At 46.8% G+C, this 20,965-nt stretch overlaps 1 protein-coding gene across 2 annotated transcripts in view; it reads right to left on the reverse strand.

The window, feature by feature from the left end:
* Positions 1 to 20,965, reverse strand: part of PLXNA4 (plexin A4) — a 538,983-nt gene that overhangs the window by 124,055 nt on the left and 393,963 nt on the right. For both annotated transcript variants that reach the window (XM_054178000.1, XM_054177999.1), the window contains exons 6-9: positions 11,341 to 11,464; positions 7,833 to 7,986; positions 5,634 to 5,733; positions 3,237 to 3,351 (exon numbers count right to left, since the gene is read on the reverse strand). In XM_054178000.1, coding sequence (XP_054033975.1) covers positions 3,237 to 3,351; positions 5,634 to 5,733; positions 7,833 to 7,986; positions 11,341 to 11,464 — 493 coding nt within the window. The remainder of the gene's footprint in view (positions 1 to 3,236; positions 3,352 to 5,633; positions 5,734 to 7,832; positions 7,987 to 11,340; positions 11,465 to 20,965) is intronic.

Raw genomic sequence — 20,965 nt, forward strand, 5'->3', positions numbered from 1 at the left:
AAGGAAAGAATTAATGGTGAAAGTGAAAAATAGACAGTGGAAATTACAGTGAGCGAGATGAGTCAGTGAAAAGATGGCTTCTCAAGAGAAGCGTGGGAGATCTATGCAGCATTTGCTCAAAGTGCCATTTGACAAAACCTTTCTGGCCACAGAATGAATGTCAAGTTGTGTTTGTCAGAATGCACTTCTGATGCCATCCTCCCCCAGCCCTAGTGTCCTGGAGAGCCACAAACACACAGATGGCAATGAGAAGGACCCTGAACTACAGGACATTTCTCTCATTGCCAGGTAGAAAGCTATCTCCGGAATTCTGGGGTTTTGCAAGGCAGATTCTTGCAGATACTGTCCAGTCATTCCAGTGCTGAGAAGTGTTTATTCTGCACAGCAGGCAGAAAAACCAACTCCTGAGCTGAGCAGCTGACTGCCAAATGTTGTCTCCCATGGGAAGAAGCTTTGTGCCCAGAGATGCTTTTGCTGCAGAAGCCAAGAGGGCTGCGGGTTTCATTAAAAATGACCAATGTGACATGAATGTGTCTCGTGAAGCCTTCACTGCCTTGAAGAGCAACAGGTGTCTTCTGTGGGACTCTCTGCTGGCATGCACAGAGCAGCTTTGCAACATTGAAGAGGGAGAATCTGGACTGAATAGAGAAAGAACCATCTCTACTGACAGACAAAGCCCCCCAGACTGGAGCTGTCTCCTAGTCCGAAGAGAATACCTTTCAGAAACAAAATGAACAAGAGCAGATAAAGTAGCAATAGAGAAGGTATGCTAAAATAGGTAGATCTGCAGAGGACAGTGAGTTCACTGCCTCCTCCCCAGTTCTGCAGATCAAGACTGTGGAGGCCATAAAGACCAGGGTCTATGCCATCCCCAGTCCAGTCCCTAAGGAACTAGGATGACACAGAGCTTCTCATTATCTCATTTCTGATGGGACTAAGTGTCAGAAATACCAGGGATTGTTAGGGGTTGAGGGAGGAGGAGATGCACTGAGAGATGCAGGCACTTCACTTTGGGCAGAGGATTGGAGAAGAGCTGGGAACTGGAAAGGTGAGTCCTGCACTTTGTACATAAGAGACAATAGAAGGAGTCTGCCAGAGGTGATAAATGGTGGTGTCATTGCACAGCAGGGCACTGAGAAGAAGTGTTCTGGGAAATGCCACCTGAGCAAGAGATTGAGGTCCCTGCAGTTTGAGGGCACCGAGACTTGTGCTCAGCAGGGCTGGACAAAGTAAGCAGTAATTAGAGGGTAGAAGTGCTCTCCAGAGGGACCTTGACAGGCTGGACAGATGGGCAGAGTCCAACATGATGGCATTCAACAAGTCCAAGGGCCGGGTGCTGCACTTTGGCCACAAGAACACCATGCAGTGCTACAGGCTGGGACTTGGAGTGGCTGGAGAGCATCCAGACAGAAAGGGACCTAGGGGTACTGATTGACTGCTGGCTGAACATGAGCCAGCAGTGTGCCCAGGTGGCCAAGAAGGCCAATGGCATCCTGGCCTGTATCATACATAGTGTGGCCAGCTGGAGCAGGGAAGCATGTCCAGAGAAGGGCAATGAGGCTGGGGAGAGGTCTGGACCACAAGCTCTATGAGAAGAGGCTGAGGGAGCTGGGGTTGCTTGGCCTGGAGAAGAGGAGGCTCAGGGCAGACCTTATTGCTCTCCACAACTACCTGAAGGGAGGCTGTAGCCAGATGGGGATTGGTCTCTTCTCCCAGGCGATCAGCAAGAGAACAAGAGAACACAGTCTCAAACTGTGCCAGCGGAAGTTTAGGCCTGAGCTGAGGAGAAAGTTTTTCACAGAGAGAGTTATTAGCCATTGGAATGGGCTACCCTGGGAAGTGGTGGAGTCACTATCCCTGGAGGTATTGAAGATGGGATTGGACGTGGCACTTGTTGCCATGGTTTAGTAGTCATGAGGTGTTGGGTGACAGGTTGGACTTGATGATCTTTGAGATCTTTTCCAACCTTATTGATTCTATGATTCTATGATTCTTCCAAGGCTATATGTGAGGGAACAGAGCCTGTCGGGTTGGTATAACCTACCAGAAGGGCTGCCTTCCTTCACCACTTCATCACCAAGCAGAGGATGTTAAGCCTTCCAGCTCCTCAGCAAGTTTTCCAGCAGGTTTGCAGCAAATTCTGAATCCTGGTAGATGAACTGGCAACCTCCCTGCTCATGAATATTTATGGTTTGTCCCAATGCCACAGCAGTTCAGGATGTCTGCTCCAGATCACCTCAACCAGCATGTAAGTGACATCTCAAGCAGCACATAAGGAAGAGGTGGGAGGGAATGGGAAATGCCACAGAAGTGTGAAGACACGTGTGTATCATTTGGTCCAGCAAACTGGCGTGTCTGAGGCATGGGTTGGGGAACACTTGGAGATACCAGACCCGGAAGGCAGCACAGGCAGCAGTGGGGATTTCATCTTCTGAATGCACCACACATTACCAGAACTTTCAGCAGCCACCTCTGTGCCTGGTGGTTCAGCAGATAGCAGATCTCATAATGGGTACTGATCTCTTGGGCCAGGAAGACAACAAAGCATCTCAGGTCATTTACCAGACAGGTCAGGATGCTTTCAGGCCATTTCTCATCAGGAAGTAATTAAGCGGCTTCCTATTTGTATTCTGCTAAGCTCCACTTGTCTGCAAGTGTTTGTCATGAACCAGACAACATTTTCAGCCTAGCAGCCAGCTCTGCATTAAGCCCCTAGGTCCAGCTCAGCTCAGCAACTGGCAATGACATATTCCACAGCCTTGGCTGGAGGCAGTGCGAGGAACTGGCTCTTAGGCATCAGATCCAAAAAGCCACAGAGGTGCTCAAAGCTTGTCTGAAATCAACTGACGCTGTGAACATAGTCCTAAATCCTCCTCAGATCTCAGCAGCCTGGGGCATCTTTTCAGAGACAACCTCTTTCCCTCTGGAGGAGACACTTGCTCAGTGTTTCCCATCCTCCCTTGTATCTGGGAGCTCACAATGACTTTCTGAGGTAGCATACTCCCTGTAGCGTGTAGGAGAAAGAAAACAGCTCCTGGGACATCTGACAGAGCAGAGAGGAGAGGAACTATCTGTAAAGGAATAGGTGAGAGTCTCCTGGAGGGTAAGCAGAAGAGGGATGGGGTGGAACGAGAGGTAGAGGAGGATTCTGGAACGGTTGGTTTGACCGAGGCCAAGAAGTCATCCTGGCCCGGCGCAGCCCACATCAGAAACACATGCCTTGTGCCCCTGCCTACCTCAGGCAGCTTGACTCGTCCCTCCTGGAAGGAGCAGGAGCTGGGGTCGTGAGTGCAGACATGGCGGTACTTGCACCAGTGACACCGATAAGGGCTCTCCACGCATGACAGACACCTGGAGATAGAGAGAAATGGTAGTCACCTGGCCAGCTGGGCCTATCAACCAACAGGACAGACTTTGAGGCTGATAGTGTTTCTCGAAGGGGAACGGAACTCGGCAAATGTTGCTTTTGCCATCACTGGCAGACAGCAAGAAGCTTTGAACTGACCTGACACCATAAGGCTACAGGACAGTGCTGGACTTGCCATGTCCTGAACTGGTTGTCACTGTGATCACAAATCTCTCAGATTAATCAAATAATTTACATTGCCTTCATACTATTGTATCTAGAGTAATAATAATTATCTGCTATATTTTAGTTGTCCTGTTAGAACTTTTAATCAGACTATCGACAAGTTCTCAGATCTATAGATAAGAGGCATTTCTCCTTTTGCCTTAACAAAAACCTGAGTGTAACAAAAAATACCAGCTCAGGAGATGGGTGGAAACTGCTACAGCATTGCTGCCTCCACAAAGAACTGCATCAGTGCCCTGGGAGCTGCAAACATATAAAGAGAAGGTGGTCCAGGGACGTGCTAGTGGGAGAGGTGATGAGGGCAGTCCCTGTGCACCAGCAGTCCCATCTGGCCAATTCTCTCACTCCCACATATGATACAGTGGCAAAAATTAGGAAACACCAAAATCAGAGCACCAAGGGTGAGGTAGGGAATTTTCTTTCCATTGTGTCTCACAGGCTTCTTCGAGTGAGCTCTGCCCAGGGCTAGATGGCTCCTGCAAATAACTGTGTTCTTCTTTTCTATATCTCAACACAGAAGGGAAGACTATTGTAGCAGCTGCTTGGGAAGCGGAGGGCATATTTATGATGTCATCTGCTCAGAGTGTAAGAAAGAGCTATTCCATCCATCTTACAAGGGTTTGCTCTCCTATGCCCCATAGACCCTGTGGAGTAAGAGCTGCAAACACTTCTCCTGGCTGTGTTACAGAACTGACTTAAACCTACATCCCACTTGGGTTTGTTAAAAATTTAATATGATGTCTGCTCACCAACAGCCAAACTGAGCCATAACAAGCTCTCTGCACATAACAAACCCTGATGGTAGCAACTCCTGGTCACTCACACTGCTGGAGATCATCATACAGCTGTAAGTTCTGCATGACCTGGAGGGGATTTGAAGGTAGAAAATTTTCCCGGTCCTTCTGTGCCACTGTTTTTTTTTAATGGGCATGAGTGAAAAAAATTACCTTTAGTAGAGCTTGGCTGAGCCCAAGAGGCTCAGCACACCTACCCTCTGCCCTTGTCTCTGTGAAATCTTGCCCAGCTCCAACCCACTTTCAGCTCTATTGCAGTGAGCTACTCTTCAGATTGGTAACAAGTGCTTGCTCTGATACATCAAATTAAAAATGGATGGTGTATTATAGTTTGTCAAGTAAGAAACCAAAACATGCCATAAATATTTAACACCACCATCTCTCCTGCTCTCCCCCTCCAACCCCCTCCAACACTTGCTTTCTGACACTGTTTGTCAAAGCAGCAGGAACACAGAAATAGGATTTGCCTTTTCTTGTGAATTGCTGAGCCACAGTAATTATCTGCTTTTGGCACTTCTGATGGCTCAGTGGTGGGGAAAGAGCTGCTCATCCTTGTTCAGGGATGGATCATCCTGCTGGAAGAGCATCTTTCTGCAAGAAAGGTGCAGATCTGCTCTGGTGGGGAAGCACTTGAGAAGACCCACGTGCCAGCTAAACCCTATTAGGATGGGGTGCAGGGGAGTAAAAGAGCTTGCAGGATGGAAAGGATGGTCTTGAGGGAATCAGCTGTGTGTTTCCCATCAGCTTACATCATGGAGCAACCAGAAACTCCTGCCATTCCAGATCTGAGGGTCCAAGCCCATACTAACCACCTGGAACAGGCTCCTACTGGTGGAAATAACAACACGGATGAGGGCTGAAAATGTGAATGGATAGGCTGGATTCAGCTATCCACAGAACACTGCTTAATAGGAAGATGACAGGAGCATTTGCTGAGGTCATGACTCACTTTTGACTTAATTCTGTTGCAAACCCCCACTAGTGTGATGCTCCTCTGCATAAGGATATGCCACTCAACTCAATGCCTTCCTGCAAAGGAGGCTTATCATCAGAACAAATGGTCACTATACTACTCTTGGACTTCTCAGGAGAGACCCTACTGCACTGACTATGACACAAGCGACTCTACCCCTGGTCACCTCCATGCATAACCAGCTTCCTGAGGGACACATGCCCCAGGCAGCAGTGGGTTCTGTGGTAGATTCAGGGGTGGAATGGAAAGCAGGTATCAAAAGAACTGAACATACGAGTTGTGGACGCTGCAGTTGTAGAAGACGAAGCTGGTGCTGGCAAAGGTCATGCCCGTTTCCTTGGACTTGAGCTGAAGCTGAACAATGTGATGGTCTCCTGGGGAAAAAAATAGACACATTAGTGTATGATTGGGTTTTTTAGCCTAGTTAATGGTTGTTGGCCATGCCACCAGTCTGAACCTGGGGCTGTCTCAAGTACCTTGGCTAATCTAGCCTCAATAGATGCAGCAAGTGTAATAAAATCTTTCTAGAGGCCAGGTCTCCAATGGGGACATCTCCCACTCTTATGGTACTGAGGTGGTGGAGTGTGTCCTTACCACCAGAAATTGTCATACCCAGGATCAGTCTGGGCTGGATGATGAGAACAAGCCTGGACAATACCTCACTAGTTTAAAAAATATGGTGACTGAAGTTGTCAAATAGGGAAGTTAAGCTCAAAGGATGGATGCAGATGTTTGGGATTAGGAGGTCGTTGAAATGGAGCATGGTCCTTCAGGTTCTTCCTTGCTGCTGGTTCATTTGATGTCCCCAAAAAGAAGGGGCCTGTTAAAGATTTGGTTGCGGGGCCCAGATAATTGTGGCCTGTGCATACCTTGTATGAAGCATAAACACACCTGCTTTCCTAAGATAAAGAAAGATCTAGTTTCTTCTCACCCTCATTATTTGACATCTCTGAATAGGGCCCAATATGCAAGATAACCATGCCTGAAAAAAGGCCACCTCCAGATGCTGCCCCCAAAGACAGGTTTTAACTTCAGAAAGCAGAATGAAGGAATGAGCAAGGAGGACAGATAACATAAAAAAGAGGAAAAGGTAGGGGCTCCCTATCTGCAGCCTGGGAAATGCTGATGAACAGTAAGATTCCCAAGTAAACAGTTCCTCCAGGTTCACTCACTCCATTCACCCCAAAGTCCATTCACCCCTGCCTTTGGCTACAAAGAACGCACCTTAGTGTGAGACACATCCACAAGGCACTGCACTTTCAGCAGGAGCCATCCATTTCCATAGTGGACTCATCTGCAGCAAAGCCTGCCCCTCAGCTCCTACACAGCATCTCCTTATTCCATTTCCCACTGCTCCCATGTTGGGCCGTCAGCTGCCACATCTTAACGGTTGGATTCAATGATCTTAAAGGTCTTTCTCAACCAAAACAATTCTATGATTCTTCCCACAATGCCAAAATCCCTACTCAGAGCCCATCAGCTGTGGGTAATGAGTTGGTGCAGTGATTGCAGTAATTTGGTGAGGAAGGGACCCATGTTTAATTCAAGACTTGAACCTGGCTGGCCCTTTCACCTCTATTATTTTCCTCCTCACCTGAGAGATTCATTAATCAATCAAGCCAAAGCAAACCTGACAACTCATTGCAGTATGTGCCCAAATGCACACTCACCCATCTACAGGTGGACACACAGACAGATGCACATACAAACCACACACTTCACCAAACACATTTAGCTGCCAGGGTTGAGGGGATTTTAGTAAGTCCTTGCAATGAACTGCAGGTGCTCTTGGGAGTACCTAGAAAAGGTGCTGACAAAGGAAAATTAAAAAGGGCAGGAAGTTATGGTGGGGAGGACCACCCTTGGAGACAGGGTTATTTTCTGTGCTGGACAACTTTTGGAGGGGGAGCCAGTAGCAAACCTGGAGGAACTAAGGATAATAAAGCCTGAGGACAGAGACAAGGAACTGAGCATAGACATCTAAATCTGGGAGAAGCAGGATGAAATTATAGATGGAAATGCTCAGGTCTGCAGGACTTTGCAGCTGCTGCATGGATGGGATATGTTGAGACACCATACAGCCTCATTCCCTGGGTTGTACACCACCAGCCTGGGCAAAAGGTGAGTGAACATCCCACATCCATCTCTTGTCTTTGCTAGATATGTGCAACTACCACTCGGTGGCAGTCTGAAAACATAGTCTTACACATAGAAGCACCTCAGTGCAGGTGCTGATCTTGCAGCTCAACGCTCGCACACATGTGCACAGAAACACAAACATTCAGACAACTCATACTATGAAGTGCTGCTGTGCAGCTACACCAGCAAGCAGTGTCCCACCTACTCCCCATGCTCTGCCTATCATGTCCTCACTCTCCCATGAGCCAAACTTTGAGAGAAAGCAGGACACTGAGGTGTAGGGTGAGGAAGGGAGGGAGAAGAAGTGCAGATGGAGGAGCTATGGGATACCCACCATTCTCTGTGATGATCCGGGGCACCTCTTTGGCAGCTGGTGAGATGCATTGTATCTGACTGCCCACCACCAAGCCATCCATCTCTGAAAGGTCCTCAAAGGTGCAATTGACTCCTGCTGACAGCTCAGGAACATTGTAGGTCTCCAAGACGAGCTGCAAGCAAAGATGGAAGGAGGGAGGGAGGGAGGGAGGGAGGGAAGGAGAGAGAGAAAAGGACAAAAGGAAAAAAAAAAAAACAGAAAAGAGAAAATACTAAGCCAAACAACAGAGCTGGGTCAGCAGGAGAGAATTACACTGGAGAGGTTGGACAAAGAACCTCTTGCTAGAGAGAGCATCCTCCTTCAACAGAAAGCAGCAATTCAGGAGAGGGATGCGTGTGCGGAGGGGGAAGAAGATGAGATGCTGATGCCAACACAAGTGGTACGTGGCTATGCAGGGACAACTGCACTGTATCCCAGTGCTGGCTGGGTCAGTGAAGGGGTGGGAGTGCTCACTAACTGTCATGCAAGTGTAAGGTTAGGTAGGGAGTCTTTGGAGCCAGCCATGAAGACCAGTGCTTCGGAGGCCCCCAAGGCACGCGGTTTCTGAGGAAGGTGACCACTACTCACAAGAGGCACTCTGCAGACTACAGAGAAACTGTAGCGCTCCAGTCTAACTCTCTACGGGCTGCTCTCCTAGCATCAGCAGATGGGGGAGTACTCTGTCACCAAGTTCCTGTGTAAGGAGAGTCTAGTTACAGCCTTCAGTCCACCACAAAACAACCGCTGTCTCTAGAGGCACAAGCAAACCTCTCCTGCCCATCCCACCGAAGTAGCAGCTGGCTCTGGGGACATGCCACATTGGGGCTCCATACATAAAAAGTGCTGTGAAGGAGGAATTGCCCATGTTTTTGGAGTTCACAGCACCTGTTGGCATTGCTATGCCATTGCCCAAGGCCATGAAAAAAAGGAATGTCATGGCTGGTTTCCACCATGTTCATTGTCTACAGAAGGACCTTCATGCCACTGTCTCCCTGATGAGTTAAGCACTCAGCTAAGGTCCTCCATCATGGCTTTCCATCACCAGATCATGTGGCACAGAGAGGCATCCCAGTGTACTTCTAGCATCTGCTGATGACCTAGCAGTTACTATAAATTTAGCAGTTTTGTGACCAAACACTAGAGCAAATCACTTGACACAGGCACAGATGCTCTCCATGCTCGCCTCCTCCATCAGCTAGCTGGGGCCCCCTCTGAGGTGACAGCCACTGAAAGGAGTCACAGATGCATGCTGAAGTGTTGTTTCTACCAGCACAAAGCACAGAGGAGGTCAATTCAGGTGACAAAGCAGGAGAGGATAACATGACATAATGCTTCCTGTTCTCCCACACTGTGTTTTCCTCACTTTGAGAAAGCTTGGAGCTATTTCTTCACACTAGGCACCATCAGGGAGAAAGAGTGAGCTGACAGGCCTTAGCCCTGGCTGACATAAAGCCTTTGTGAGAGTCTGTTCATTTTTGCACAATGGGAATGGCAGTGGGGAAGGTGATTTTTTTTAATTTATTTTTTGTCTTGGAGTACGAGGAGTAGGAACAAGCTTTGGTTATTTGGATGGATTTAGCACTCAGGCTAAATCCATTCTCCTAGTTCACTAAAAACCTGCCAGCAATGGAGAAGAGGAAAGCTTTCTGCTTAACAAATCTCTTTCTGGCCATGGATGATGCAGAATGAAGGTGTGCCATGCAGATGATGACACCAGTGGATAGACCAGTAGTGCTTGGTCACAAATGTCATAAGCCAGTGTACACTCTAAGCAGACGAGATGTCCTACATCTCACACACTTGCTCTGGAGCTGTTGCAATGAGGAAAGAGCAGAGTCTTCCCCCACCGAGTGTCTCAGAGATCTCAGAGCAGCAGCCCTGGACTGAAACAGACTCATACAAATTTCCAAGTCTCTCTTAGTGCTCAAAATCTGGCCACATAGACACCATCTCTGCCTCTGTGGGCAAAACATCTTTTCTACAACCCAAGTGAGACTCGGTAGAGATACCATTAGTCATTTGTTCATTGGTGCTCCTTTCCTGGTTTGCCAAGAGACTATCTGTGGTGACTGTGGATGAGCTGGGTGACCAGACTACCTAGAACTGAGCTGAGACTCCTATGTTCATGCAGCTTATTAGGCAACAATCAGATGATGGCAACTTCTGATCTGAGCACCTCTGGGATATACTGGGGCTCCTGGGAGTAACCTAGAGGTAAAGGTCTTTTATTCTGTTATCATTTTCAATCACCCTGAGCCAGCTGGTCCCCCAGGATTCAATCCAACATGAAAGAATTCAATGGCTACTGAAAGAATAAGAAAAAAAGCCTTGAACTCCCAGAAGAACAAAGGACTTAAGATCTCTCAGATCAGCTTTATTTGAAGCCTAGGAAAGTAATGTCACAGCAAAGTTAAGAGGCTGAAACAAAGCAGCAATGATTGGACATTCAGGCTTTGAAAGGCTGATTTCATTATCACTGAAAAGACTTTAGCACTCCACAACCTGACACCTGGAAGATGTCTGGCAGCTGCACCCATTTAGACAATTCAAGGTGCAGGGTCAGTAACCAGCACATCCAGAGATGGAGCTTTTAGGGCCTGGGTTACCAACTTAATTCCAGTTTTAACTAATATGATCCTGGAAACCTGAATGAAATGGGTTCTTTCTGCCACCTTCTCAGAGCATGTTGGGATCTCACCACATAAGGTACTGCTGTCATGAGTCAGGAGAGAAACCACAAGCTGGTTAGATCTTCAACAGAGATTTCTTGCCTCGAGCCCAGGAAATGATCCAGTTCATCTACTGCTCTGCCAGCTTTCACTGTGTGGATTCATTGACTGTTGACTTGGGTAGCTCAAGACCGTAAAGGTTAAACCTTGTAAGAAGGTCACAAGACCTAGCAAGAACCTCAGCAGCCTTAGTTGCCTCTGTGCAGCATCTTGCATCTCTCTGTTATGCATACTTAGCACAGGAGCTGAAGAAAAACAGAGTTCTTGGTGGCTTAAGAAGGAGACATTTCCACTCAAGGTAATGGGAACTTGCAGTTTACTGAAATAACTCATGGTATCCCTCACTTGCCCTTATTCTAGAAGGTAATTTCTAATAATAATAATGTTCCTTGCCTAAAGTCCGTGCCCAGACATAAATAAATTCTTCTCCCAGGGATGTGAACAACTACACTGGGTGCACACAACATTGCAGAGCAGAGTCCCTGCAGACCTGATCTCAGTTACTCACAGCAAGTAGGGAAGCCTCATTCCACACTTCTAGATGGGAAATAACCAAGGCCAAAAATATCCTCCCATGACAAATCTTTCCTTGCGCCAGGAAAAATGCTGGGGAAGATCAAATGGAGTCTGGAGAACCTCTTGCATGAAGCTGCCAGGCCTTCCCACTCATGCTGAATCCAGGTTGCACATACCTGGGTCTGTCAGACTGCATGGGCAGGTTAAACCTGGGGTGGGGGGCAAGCATTAGTGTTCCTCACCAATACGTTGTACTGGGAGACGGAGATGTTGTTGGGATGCACGGTCAGCCGGACACACTGCTTCATCTCCGAGGCGAATCGCCGAGGCTCGCTGGAGCGCTCACACCGCTCCTTCCTCGTGCACCTGTGCAAAGGGGGACACAGAGGGACAGGTTTAACACAAGGACAGGCTGGGAGGGTGAGGATGGTCCCAAGAGGTATTAGAGGAGTCATTATTTTGAGTAGCAAGTAAACAATGTAACTCTGTGACTGCACTAGCTAGAAAACAACACTCATATAGAGATAGAATGGTTTGGCTTGGAAGGGACCTTTAAAGGTCATATAGTCTAGCAGAGACATCTTCAAATAGATCAGGTTGCTCTGAGCCCTGTCTAACCTGACCTGGAATGGTTCCAAGGATGTGGCATCTACAACCTCTCTGGGAATCTTCTGCTAGTGTCTCATGACCCTCACTGTAAAAAATTTCTTCCTTGTATCTAATCTGCATCTCCCTCTTTTTGTTTAAAATTGTCACCTCTTGTCCTGTCACAACAGGTCCTGCTAAGAAGATTGTCCCATGTTTCTTACAGGTCCCCTGTAAGTACTGGGAGGCAACAAAAACCTCTCCCCAGAACCTTCTCTTCTCCAGGCTGAACAATCCCAACCATCTTGGCGTGGCCTCACAGCAGAGGGCTTCCAGCCCTCTCATCATTTTTCTTGCTTCCTCTAGCCCCAGTACAAGTCCACGTCTGTCCTGTGCTGGAGATTCCAGAGCAGGGCCCAGCACTGTAGGTGAGGTCTCACCAGCATGAAGCGGAACAGCATGCCCCCGAGTGCTCTGACTCCAGTGCTAGCAGCCTTGGGATCATGCATCAGGCTGGAGAGTTGCAAGGACACCACAAAAGGAGGAAGGCTGATGGGTGAAGCTCCATCCCTTGGGTAAAATGCACAGCTGTAGGGATGCTCTGTCTCTGTACCCATGTAGCAGGTACAGAGTTATCTTCCCCTGAATAAACTCACAGCCCTGAAAACTATCCTGTCCAAGGGGAGTGAGACAACTCAGGTGAGGATACTCTTAAAGTAGCTGCTCATAGCCCAATCTCTTTGGTCCTGCTGAGAAGACTGTAAATCTCTGGCACTATGGGCTGCTGGTTCCTCTTGGCTGGGACTTAGTATCCCTGCAATCCATTGCAGGTTTTGAATTTCTCCAGAGAAGGAAACTCCATAACCTCTCTGGGTAGCCTGTTCCAGTGCTCTGTCTCCCTCACAGGAAAGAAGTTTTTCCTTATGTTCTTGACAGACTAAGAGGTTTTTGGCATGTGGTTTGAAAGTGTCTGATTAGAGGTGCCCAGGGTTGAATCTTAAAAATCTTGCTGTTCCCAGCTAGTGACAGTTCAGTGGAAGTGGTGGGTGCACAAGCTCAGGAAGCTTACACCACACATTAACTGCCCAGTGCTTCCAGCACTGTCACTGTCTCTCATCTGTCTGGTGTAACCACAAGCCAACAATGTGAATTTCTAGTGGTGCATCCTGTTTCAATCCAGATTTGCATTTACTTAGCATAAAACACATCTGTATTTTACTCCACATGCACTTCCAAGGCACTGCTTCAAGGAAGATGTCTGCCTAGAAATCCACAGGGTTAACACAAAAGGACAGCTTCAACTGCATGCCAATTACCTTTTGCCATTAGGCTAATGTTATGGACTTGCAGAGGGTGTCTTCAATGGATTTTGTTATTAGCAGTGCTATTACCCCCCATTAAAATCAGCTATAAAGACTAAGTGCTGTTGTTAAATTATTCACCCACTCCTAGTCTTAGTTGTGAGAGCACGTGGGGGCTGCTGGAGGGGTTAGCTCCAAGATTAGCCCTCAATGTCCTTGCTCCCTGGAGCAGAGATTGCACCTATAGGAGTGGGGTTTTGCAGATGGGGATACAAAAGCAACCCAAGGTATTGCTGAGCTGGCATGTTACAAAGTTTATGGACTAGCCTCAAAGTTTAAAGCTTGGATTCTCTCTAGTGACTGCCACTAGATATAATCATAGTATCACAAAAAGATTTGGGCTGGAAGGAACCCTCAAAGGTCATCTTGTCCAAACTCCCTGCAGTAAGCAGGGACATCTTCAGCTAGATCAAGTTGCTCAGAGCCCCATCAAGCCTGACCTTGAATATCTTCAGAGATGGGGTCTCCATCACCTCCCTGGGCAACCCATGCCAGTGCTCCACCACCTTTGGAGTAAAGAACACTCACATTTCAAACTCAGATTCGTCCATCTTTCTGGTAGAGGAAAGTTTTTCATTTCCAGTGTCAGGAATCAGATCATGACATCTCTGCCACTTTCAGCATGCTCTCGGTTTGCTTTGCAGATAGGAAAGAGCAAGAGCATCACTGCTGCTCCCTCTCTCTTTTCCCTAGGAACCTTCATCCCATTAAGGCTCCTGCAGCACTGCCACATGCTGGATCAGGAATTTTAAATGTGCAATCTCTGGAGGGTTGGATGGATAGCTGATTAACTACTCCCAAAAGTGTAAGCTCCCTCTCGTGGAACGAAAGCCACAGCAAAATGCTGACCTGAGATTTTGGTAAGCACTTCAGTAAAACAAATAGACACTGCAATCCCAGCAAAACTCTGCAGGGTGTGGAAACTCCTCTCCTGAGGACACCTTGGAAGGAAACCTTTTTGGGCTCAGTGTCAAAGCACAAGCACCCAAATTCATCACAATGTCCTGTTTCCTCCTATTTATTTCTTGCAGCTGCAGCACAACAGAAAATGTCTGGGTTTTCTAAAATTAAATGGGCAGATACCCAGGCTCAGCTCAAGGAAAACAGCACAGCAGGTTGCAAACACATGCAGCACATTTCCACAGAAGGACAACACATGAGTAAGCATCTAGGAATACAGTTTGTGTACTCAGGCAAACCACTGAGCAGGAATTTCATAGAATTATAGAATTGTTTGGGTTCGAAGGGACCTTTAAAGCTCACCTAGTCCATTTCACCTGCAGTTAGCAGGGACATCTTCAACTGGAACAGGTTGCTCAGAGCCCCAAACAACCTGACCTGGAATATTTCCAGGGATGGAGCTTCTACTACCTCCTGGAGCACCCTGGGCCAGTGTTTCACCACCCTCAGTGTAAAAAATGCCTTCCTTAGATCTAGTCTAAATCTTCCCTGTTTTGGTTTCAAACCATCACTCCTTGTCCTGGCACAATAGGCCCTCCTAAAGTCTGTCCCCATCTTTCTTATAGGTCCCCTTTAAGTACAGAAGGCTGCAAGATAGTCTCTCTGGAACTTTCTCTTTTCCAGGCTGAACAACCCAAACTCTTTCTGCCTGTCCTCACCGCAGAGGACTTCCAGCCCTTGCATCATTGCTGTGGTCTCCTTCGAACTCATTTCAACAGGTCTATGTCCCTCTTGTGCTGAGGACTCCAGAGCTGGACACAGTAAAAAAACAGAAAGACAAAGCAAAAGGCACATAACCATTTAAAACATGCAACTCTTCAGACCAAAACCTCACTGTGTATTAGACTGATGCATCTTTCAGGCTTGATATCTGTTGTTGTGGGTTGCCATCCAAATAATGAAATTATGAAAAACTGAATCAAACTAAGCCTGGGTTTAACATAATGTTAAAGTTGCAGTGTCAGGTGCTCAGAAATTAGGTACTGCTAGCCTGAAAGTGGCTTCTGCACTCTTAAATCTGCTCTCTGCACTGACACACTGCAAGCCAGACTTTAATTACAGGATTATTCCTTTTTTTCCCAGGGGTGACCTCAGTTCTGCCACTTCCATGTTTGGTTTTGAGCATCTGAATTTTTACGCAGGAGAAACACCCAAAGCACCCAACACATCCACCAAAGCTTGTTCTCGAGTCTGATGATGGGGGAAGCTCTGTCAAGCTCTGATGAACAAAGGAAAAAAAAAAAAAAAAAAGCTGGGTTCTAGGTCACCAGCAAGGTTCAGGCTCTCAAATCAACATCACAGTCACCTTCCTTGAGCTAGCAGCATAAATCAGCCCAGGTAATTGATGCCAGCTGCTGCATAAATCAAGACTAAAGGGATGGAGTCACCTGCAAGTGTGTTTTCCCATGCAGAAAGGAGTGATGGAGGCTATTCTCTTCCCTGGTTCAAGAGGCATAGGGAAATATTAGAGTGTCCAATAGAGGGCTACAGGATGATTAAGAGGCTGGAATATCTGTCTGATGAGCAAGGGCTGAGAGGACTGGGGCTGTTTAGATTGGAAAAAAAAGAAGATGGAGAGGGGATCTTATTAATGTTTACAAATATCTGAAGGGTGGGTGTCAAGAAGAAGTTGCTAATCTCTTTTCAATGGTGTCCTATCACAGGACAAGACACAATGGATACAAACTGGAACACAGGAAGTTCCACCTCCATAATAGAAAAAAAACACAAAAACTTCTTTACTGTAGGAGTGATGGAGGCCTGGAAGAGGCTACCCAGAGAGGTTGTGGAGTCTCCTCTGGAGATTTTCAAGACCCATATGGATGTGTTCCTGTGTGACCTGCCCTAGGCGATACTGCTTTGCCAGGGAAGTTGGACTAGATGATCTCCAAAGGTCCCTTCCAATTCCTACCTTACTTTGATTCTATGATTCTCCAGAGAGTTTTGACTGTGGTTTCACCCATGTCCTCTTCCTTGACCACTTTATCTACTCTGAGCTGGAACATGAGGAGCATCCTGTGGGTTTATGCACCACACTCCAAACTGTCTGCCCAGCATCTGCAGCTGTGGTCCTTCAGAGATGAAATGTGGTACCTTTTCACAGCAGCAGAAAAAAAAAAGATAACCTGCTCCCTCCAGTCTTCCTCTGCACTGTCAAAAATGTTCTGCCCTCCCCCAAGAGCTGGGAGGAAACAGCAGAGAAAATTGTTTCAGCATGTGCAGAGCAAAGTATTGCCCTCCAGCATCAGGCTCTCAAATCCCTGAATGGTGTTGGCTAAAACACAGAAAGGAACATGAGAAAGCACCCAGCAGCTGCCCACCGGGGACATTGCAGCCCCAAAAAAGTAAGTTCAGCAAATTGTAAATAAAGGCAAATGGCAATTTTAATAAGTAAGTACTTCCAGATACGAGTGCCTGCCTTAGAAAAATAGTCACCTGGAAGGCAGCTGCTTTCACATGGCAGCTGGACTATGAAAGGGATAATCAGAGAATCATAGAACCAGGGAATTGTTTGGGTTGGAGAAGACCTTTAAGATCATCAAGCATAATCGTTAACCCAGCATTCCCAGGTCACCACAAGCCATGTCTCTCCCCACCACATCTACATGTCTTTTAAATCACTTCAGGGATAGAAACTCTACCACTGCCCTGGGCAGCCTGTTCCAGGGCCTGACAACCCTTTTGGTAAAGAAAATTTTCCTAATGTCCAACCTCAACCTTCCCTGGCACAATTTGAGACCATTTCCTATTTTCTCTTGTCCTAGCTCTTGTTTCCTGGGAGAAGACACTAACACCCACCTTACTACAACCTCCTTTCAAGGAGTTGAAGAGGGCAAGGAGGTCTCTCCACAGCCTCCTCTTCTAGAGGGTGAACAACCCTGGTTCCCTCAGCCACTCCTCACAAGACTTGTGCTCTTGACCCTTCCCCAGCTTTGTTGCCCTTCTCTGGACACCGTCCAGCAACTCAAAGTCCTTCTTGGGGTGAGAGGCCCACAACTGTTCTCAATATTTAAGGTGCTGCCTCATCAGTGCCCAGTACAAGGGGACAATCCTTGCCCTAGTCCTGTTGGCCACACTGTTTCTCATCCAGACCAGGATACTGTGTGCCACCCTGGCCACCTGGGCACATGATGGTTCATATTCAGCTGACTGTTGATCAGTGGCTCAGGTCCTTTTCCACCAAGCAACTTTCCAGCCACTCTTTCCCATGTCTGAAGCAGTGCATGGGGTTGTTGTGACCCAAGTGCAGGACTCAGCACTTGATCTTGTTGAACATCATCCCATTAGCCTTGGCCCATTGATCCAGCCTGTGCTAACCCTCTTATAGAGCCTCCCTACCTTCAAGCAGATTGACATACCAGCCCAATATGCAGGTGTCACCTGCAAATGTACTGAGGGTGCACTCAATCCCTTCACCCAGATCACTGATAAAGATTTTAAAGATTGAATCATAGAATTGTAGAATTGTTTTGGTTGGAAAAGACCTCTACAGTCATGAAATATCCCAAACCCACTAACCATTTCTGATGTGGTACTTGGAGACATTGTGTAGTGGCCAAGGCAGTCAATGACTCAATGATCTTAGAGATCTTTTCCAACCAAAACAATTCTATGATCCTATGTGCTTCAAGCCCTTGGAGATGGCTGTTACTTCTGCTGTGTTCTCATCTCATGTGTCTGTTTGTGGCTCATGCAGGAGAAACACCTCGTACTGCCAGCAACTGTTTTGCTTTAATAAAATATCAGCACCTCGAACACGCTGGGTCTGTCAATATGCTGAGATCACTTTCCACTGCCACGCAACCTCATTCAGAGCTATTCATGCTATAATTAGTCAGTGTGTAACTCCCACCCAGTGGTATCACATTACACTTAAGACACCTAAAAGAGCATATTCTTCTCCAGAGCTTATTTGCATGAGATTATGGTGTAGGCACAGCACGTCTCTGTACGTCTTAATAACACCTGCTATTTCATTATCAGCTGCCTCTGGAACAATTGCAAGTGTCCTGCTTTTGTCCAACCCATTAATGCAGGCACTGAGAAGCTGGTCCTACCACTGAACCATGAGGAATGTTATTTCCTCCTCATGTCCTATTAAGAGTAAACACTGCTAATGCTCACCCTCTGTTCACCATGCACTAACCAATTATTTTAATAATGTTAAATTAATACTTCGTGCTTCTATCACATCTCTCATCTGCGGATCTCAAAGGGCTTTGCCTGGAGCTAATTAAACTTCATGACACCTCTGTGAGGTGGAAGCATTACCATGCAGAGACGGCAAAGTGAGGCATAGATGTATGCGTGCCAGAGAGAAAAGCAAAGCCCACATCTCCTGAGGATGAGTCTAAGATCCTAGTTTGGGACTCCAGAGATTATGGTTAAATCCCAGGTCGGCCATCTGGGAGTGCAGCTTGTTGGGGCCACATTCTGCAAACAACATCTGCAGAGGGGTGCTATGCTACCTCTATAATGACATACTAAGGGCTCTTCTGCCTTGCTAAAGCTTGGTCAAACAAAGTCCAGACTCATTACAGAATCAGAATCATAGAATCAACCAGGTTGGAAAAGACCTTCGAGATCAAGCCCAAACTAACACCCAACACCACCTAACCAACTAAACCATGGCACTAAGTGCCTCATCCAGTCTTATTTTAAACACTTTTAGGAACAGTGACTCTACCACCTCCCTGGGCTGTCCATTCCAATGGCAAATCATTCTTTCTGTATAGAATTTCTTCCTAACATCCAGCCTAAACCTTCCCTGGTGCAGCTTGAGACTGTGTCCTCTCGTTCTGTCACTGCATTGCACCACCTCCAGAGTTTTTTCCTTAATGTTCAACATTAGGAGGGTTATTATGAAGCCCAGAAATCTTTGGAGAGGCTGAGCACAGATCCAAGAGCTCCACAACCTGGACAGACCAGGTAAAAGAAGGGTCAAGCAGGGTAGTCCTCCACCTGCAAGCTCTTTATTTTCTCTGTGCAGTGCAGGAAACAGATCATGCTGCTGAAGTCTAATAGAAGGCATGTGCTGTGTGCATTGCTTCACCTGCCTTTAATACTCAGTGATGACACACCTCAACCATACAGTGGAAAATAAAAAGCCCAGAACAAACCCCTGCACACACACACAAAACCCCCCAAAATCAAAACCTTTATATTTCATCCTGGCCTGGTTTTGACTGTATCTTTGTTTGTCCATGTCCAGCATAGTGGGGTCATGCAGCTTGCTGCACCATCACCCTACAGCCTCTTATCCCTGTTCTGTCAGTTTACCCTGATGGGTCACTCTCCTACATCTCCAGAGCACTGCACCTCCCCTTCCTCCCATACTGCAGCTGTGTCTTTGCCATCCAGACCCCAGGTTAATGATGACAAAGTGTCTGTGATCACAACTTCTTCAGGGTATGGAGCTTGCTTCAGGAGGCTGAAGATGCAGGGAAGATCTCTTCTGACTCTCTAGAGGCTCGGGACAGGGAGAAACTGGGGAAAAGACGCTGTTCACAGAGGGAAGGGAGCGAGGGTGTTGTGATGCCAGAGTAAATGCTAACTGAGATCATCCCTCAGGAGAGCAGTTGAGTAGGATAAGTGGATATTTCTCCAAAGTGGATATTTCTCTCCCTGTCCAATTTCTTAATGGTTGAACTCAATGATCTTGTAGGTCTTTCCCAATCTAAATGATTATGTGAGTCTATGATTCTTGTTCATCTCTCCAACACACCACTGCCTAAAATGCCTGACTTTGCTTTGAGTGACTCCTGATTTCTTAGCAGAGGGAAATGAGAGGAAGGTGTTAGTGTTGTCTCTCTGCCCAAGCACGGTGCTCAGAGGTTGGCAGAGCTACAGATGCTCTTAAGATTTGAGCCAGAGGATATCTGCAGCATTGCAGCACCCATTTTTTGTACCAGGATGGAAACACATACTGCACAGAATTCTCTGCAGACCAAGATCTCTAGCCTTCTCCCTGATAACTCTTTAGGAACAAATTATTCCACTATCCCATGAATCACAGGTTGGAAAAGATCTCTAAAACCATGAAGTTCAACCATCAACCCAACACCACCACGGCCACTAAACAATATCCCAGAGTGTATCCCAACATGACATGTCTACACAGTTTTTTAACCCCTCCAGGAATGATGAATCCACCATCACCCTGGGCAGCCTTTTCCAATGCCTGACCACTCTGTCAGTAAAGAATTTTTTTCCTAATATCCAATTTAAACCTCCCCTGCTGCAACCTGAGGCCCTCTCATCCTATTGATAGTTACTTGGGATTTTCCCATGATCTTTTGCCTTACTCGTATTTGCCAGCAAGCCCTTGGTATCACTTGTAATAACAAATTAAATGCATTTAAAAGGCATGGTGAACCTTGTGCCTGGCCTTTCTAGTGGCAATTATTTTATGAGACATTCAAAATGCTGATAAGCTCATGCATCCAGTTGCTCTTCTCACTTGGGCTTGCAAGGTTGGAGATGCTCAGCTGCTACACAGACCCATGCAATAGCCTGGAGCCACAAGGCTTGGAAGAGAAGTAGAAAATTGTTCTGCTAATTCACATCATCAACCAGATCTGGTGGCCTCTGCTGGAAACCAAATCAAATGAGTGAAGTAGACAGACAGAAGCAGATAGTCCAGGGAGGAGAAAGCCAAGGCAAAAGTTTGTTTCTTCTTTTTCTTCTCTCTTTTATTTTAACCTTCCTTTTTTTTTTTTTTTTGATGGTAGGTGTAGACTATGTGGTTGGAAAATCAGCATATAGCTGTAGTGGTGTGAGCCTTAACTGGAGTTTAAGAGCTCAGATGGTAGCAAGAAACTGAGAAAGTCCTCCCCCCACCCCCAGAGAGACTGGAGGTAAATCTACCCAAAAAATAACCTGGAGTCGGTTTGGAAGTAGGAGAAGTAAATTTTTTAACTCTCTCTCTCCCTATATGTACATATCAATAACAGGGGGGATT

Source organism: Dryobates pubescens, chromosome Z (genome assembly GCF_014839835.1).
Source record: "Dryobates pubescens isolate bDryPub1 chromosome Z, bDryPub1.pri, whole genome shotgun sequence".
Classification (NCBI taxonomy): domain Eukaryota; kingdom Metazoa; phylum Chordata; class Aves; order Piciformes; family Picidae; genus Dryobates; species Dryobates pubescens.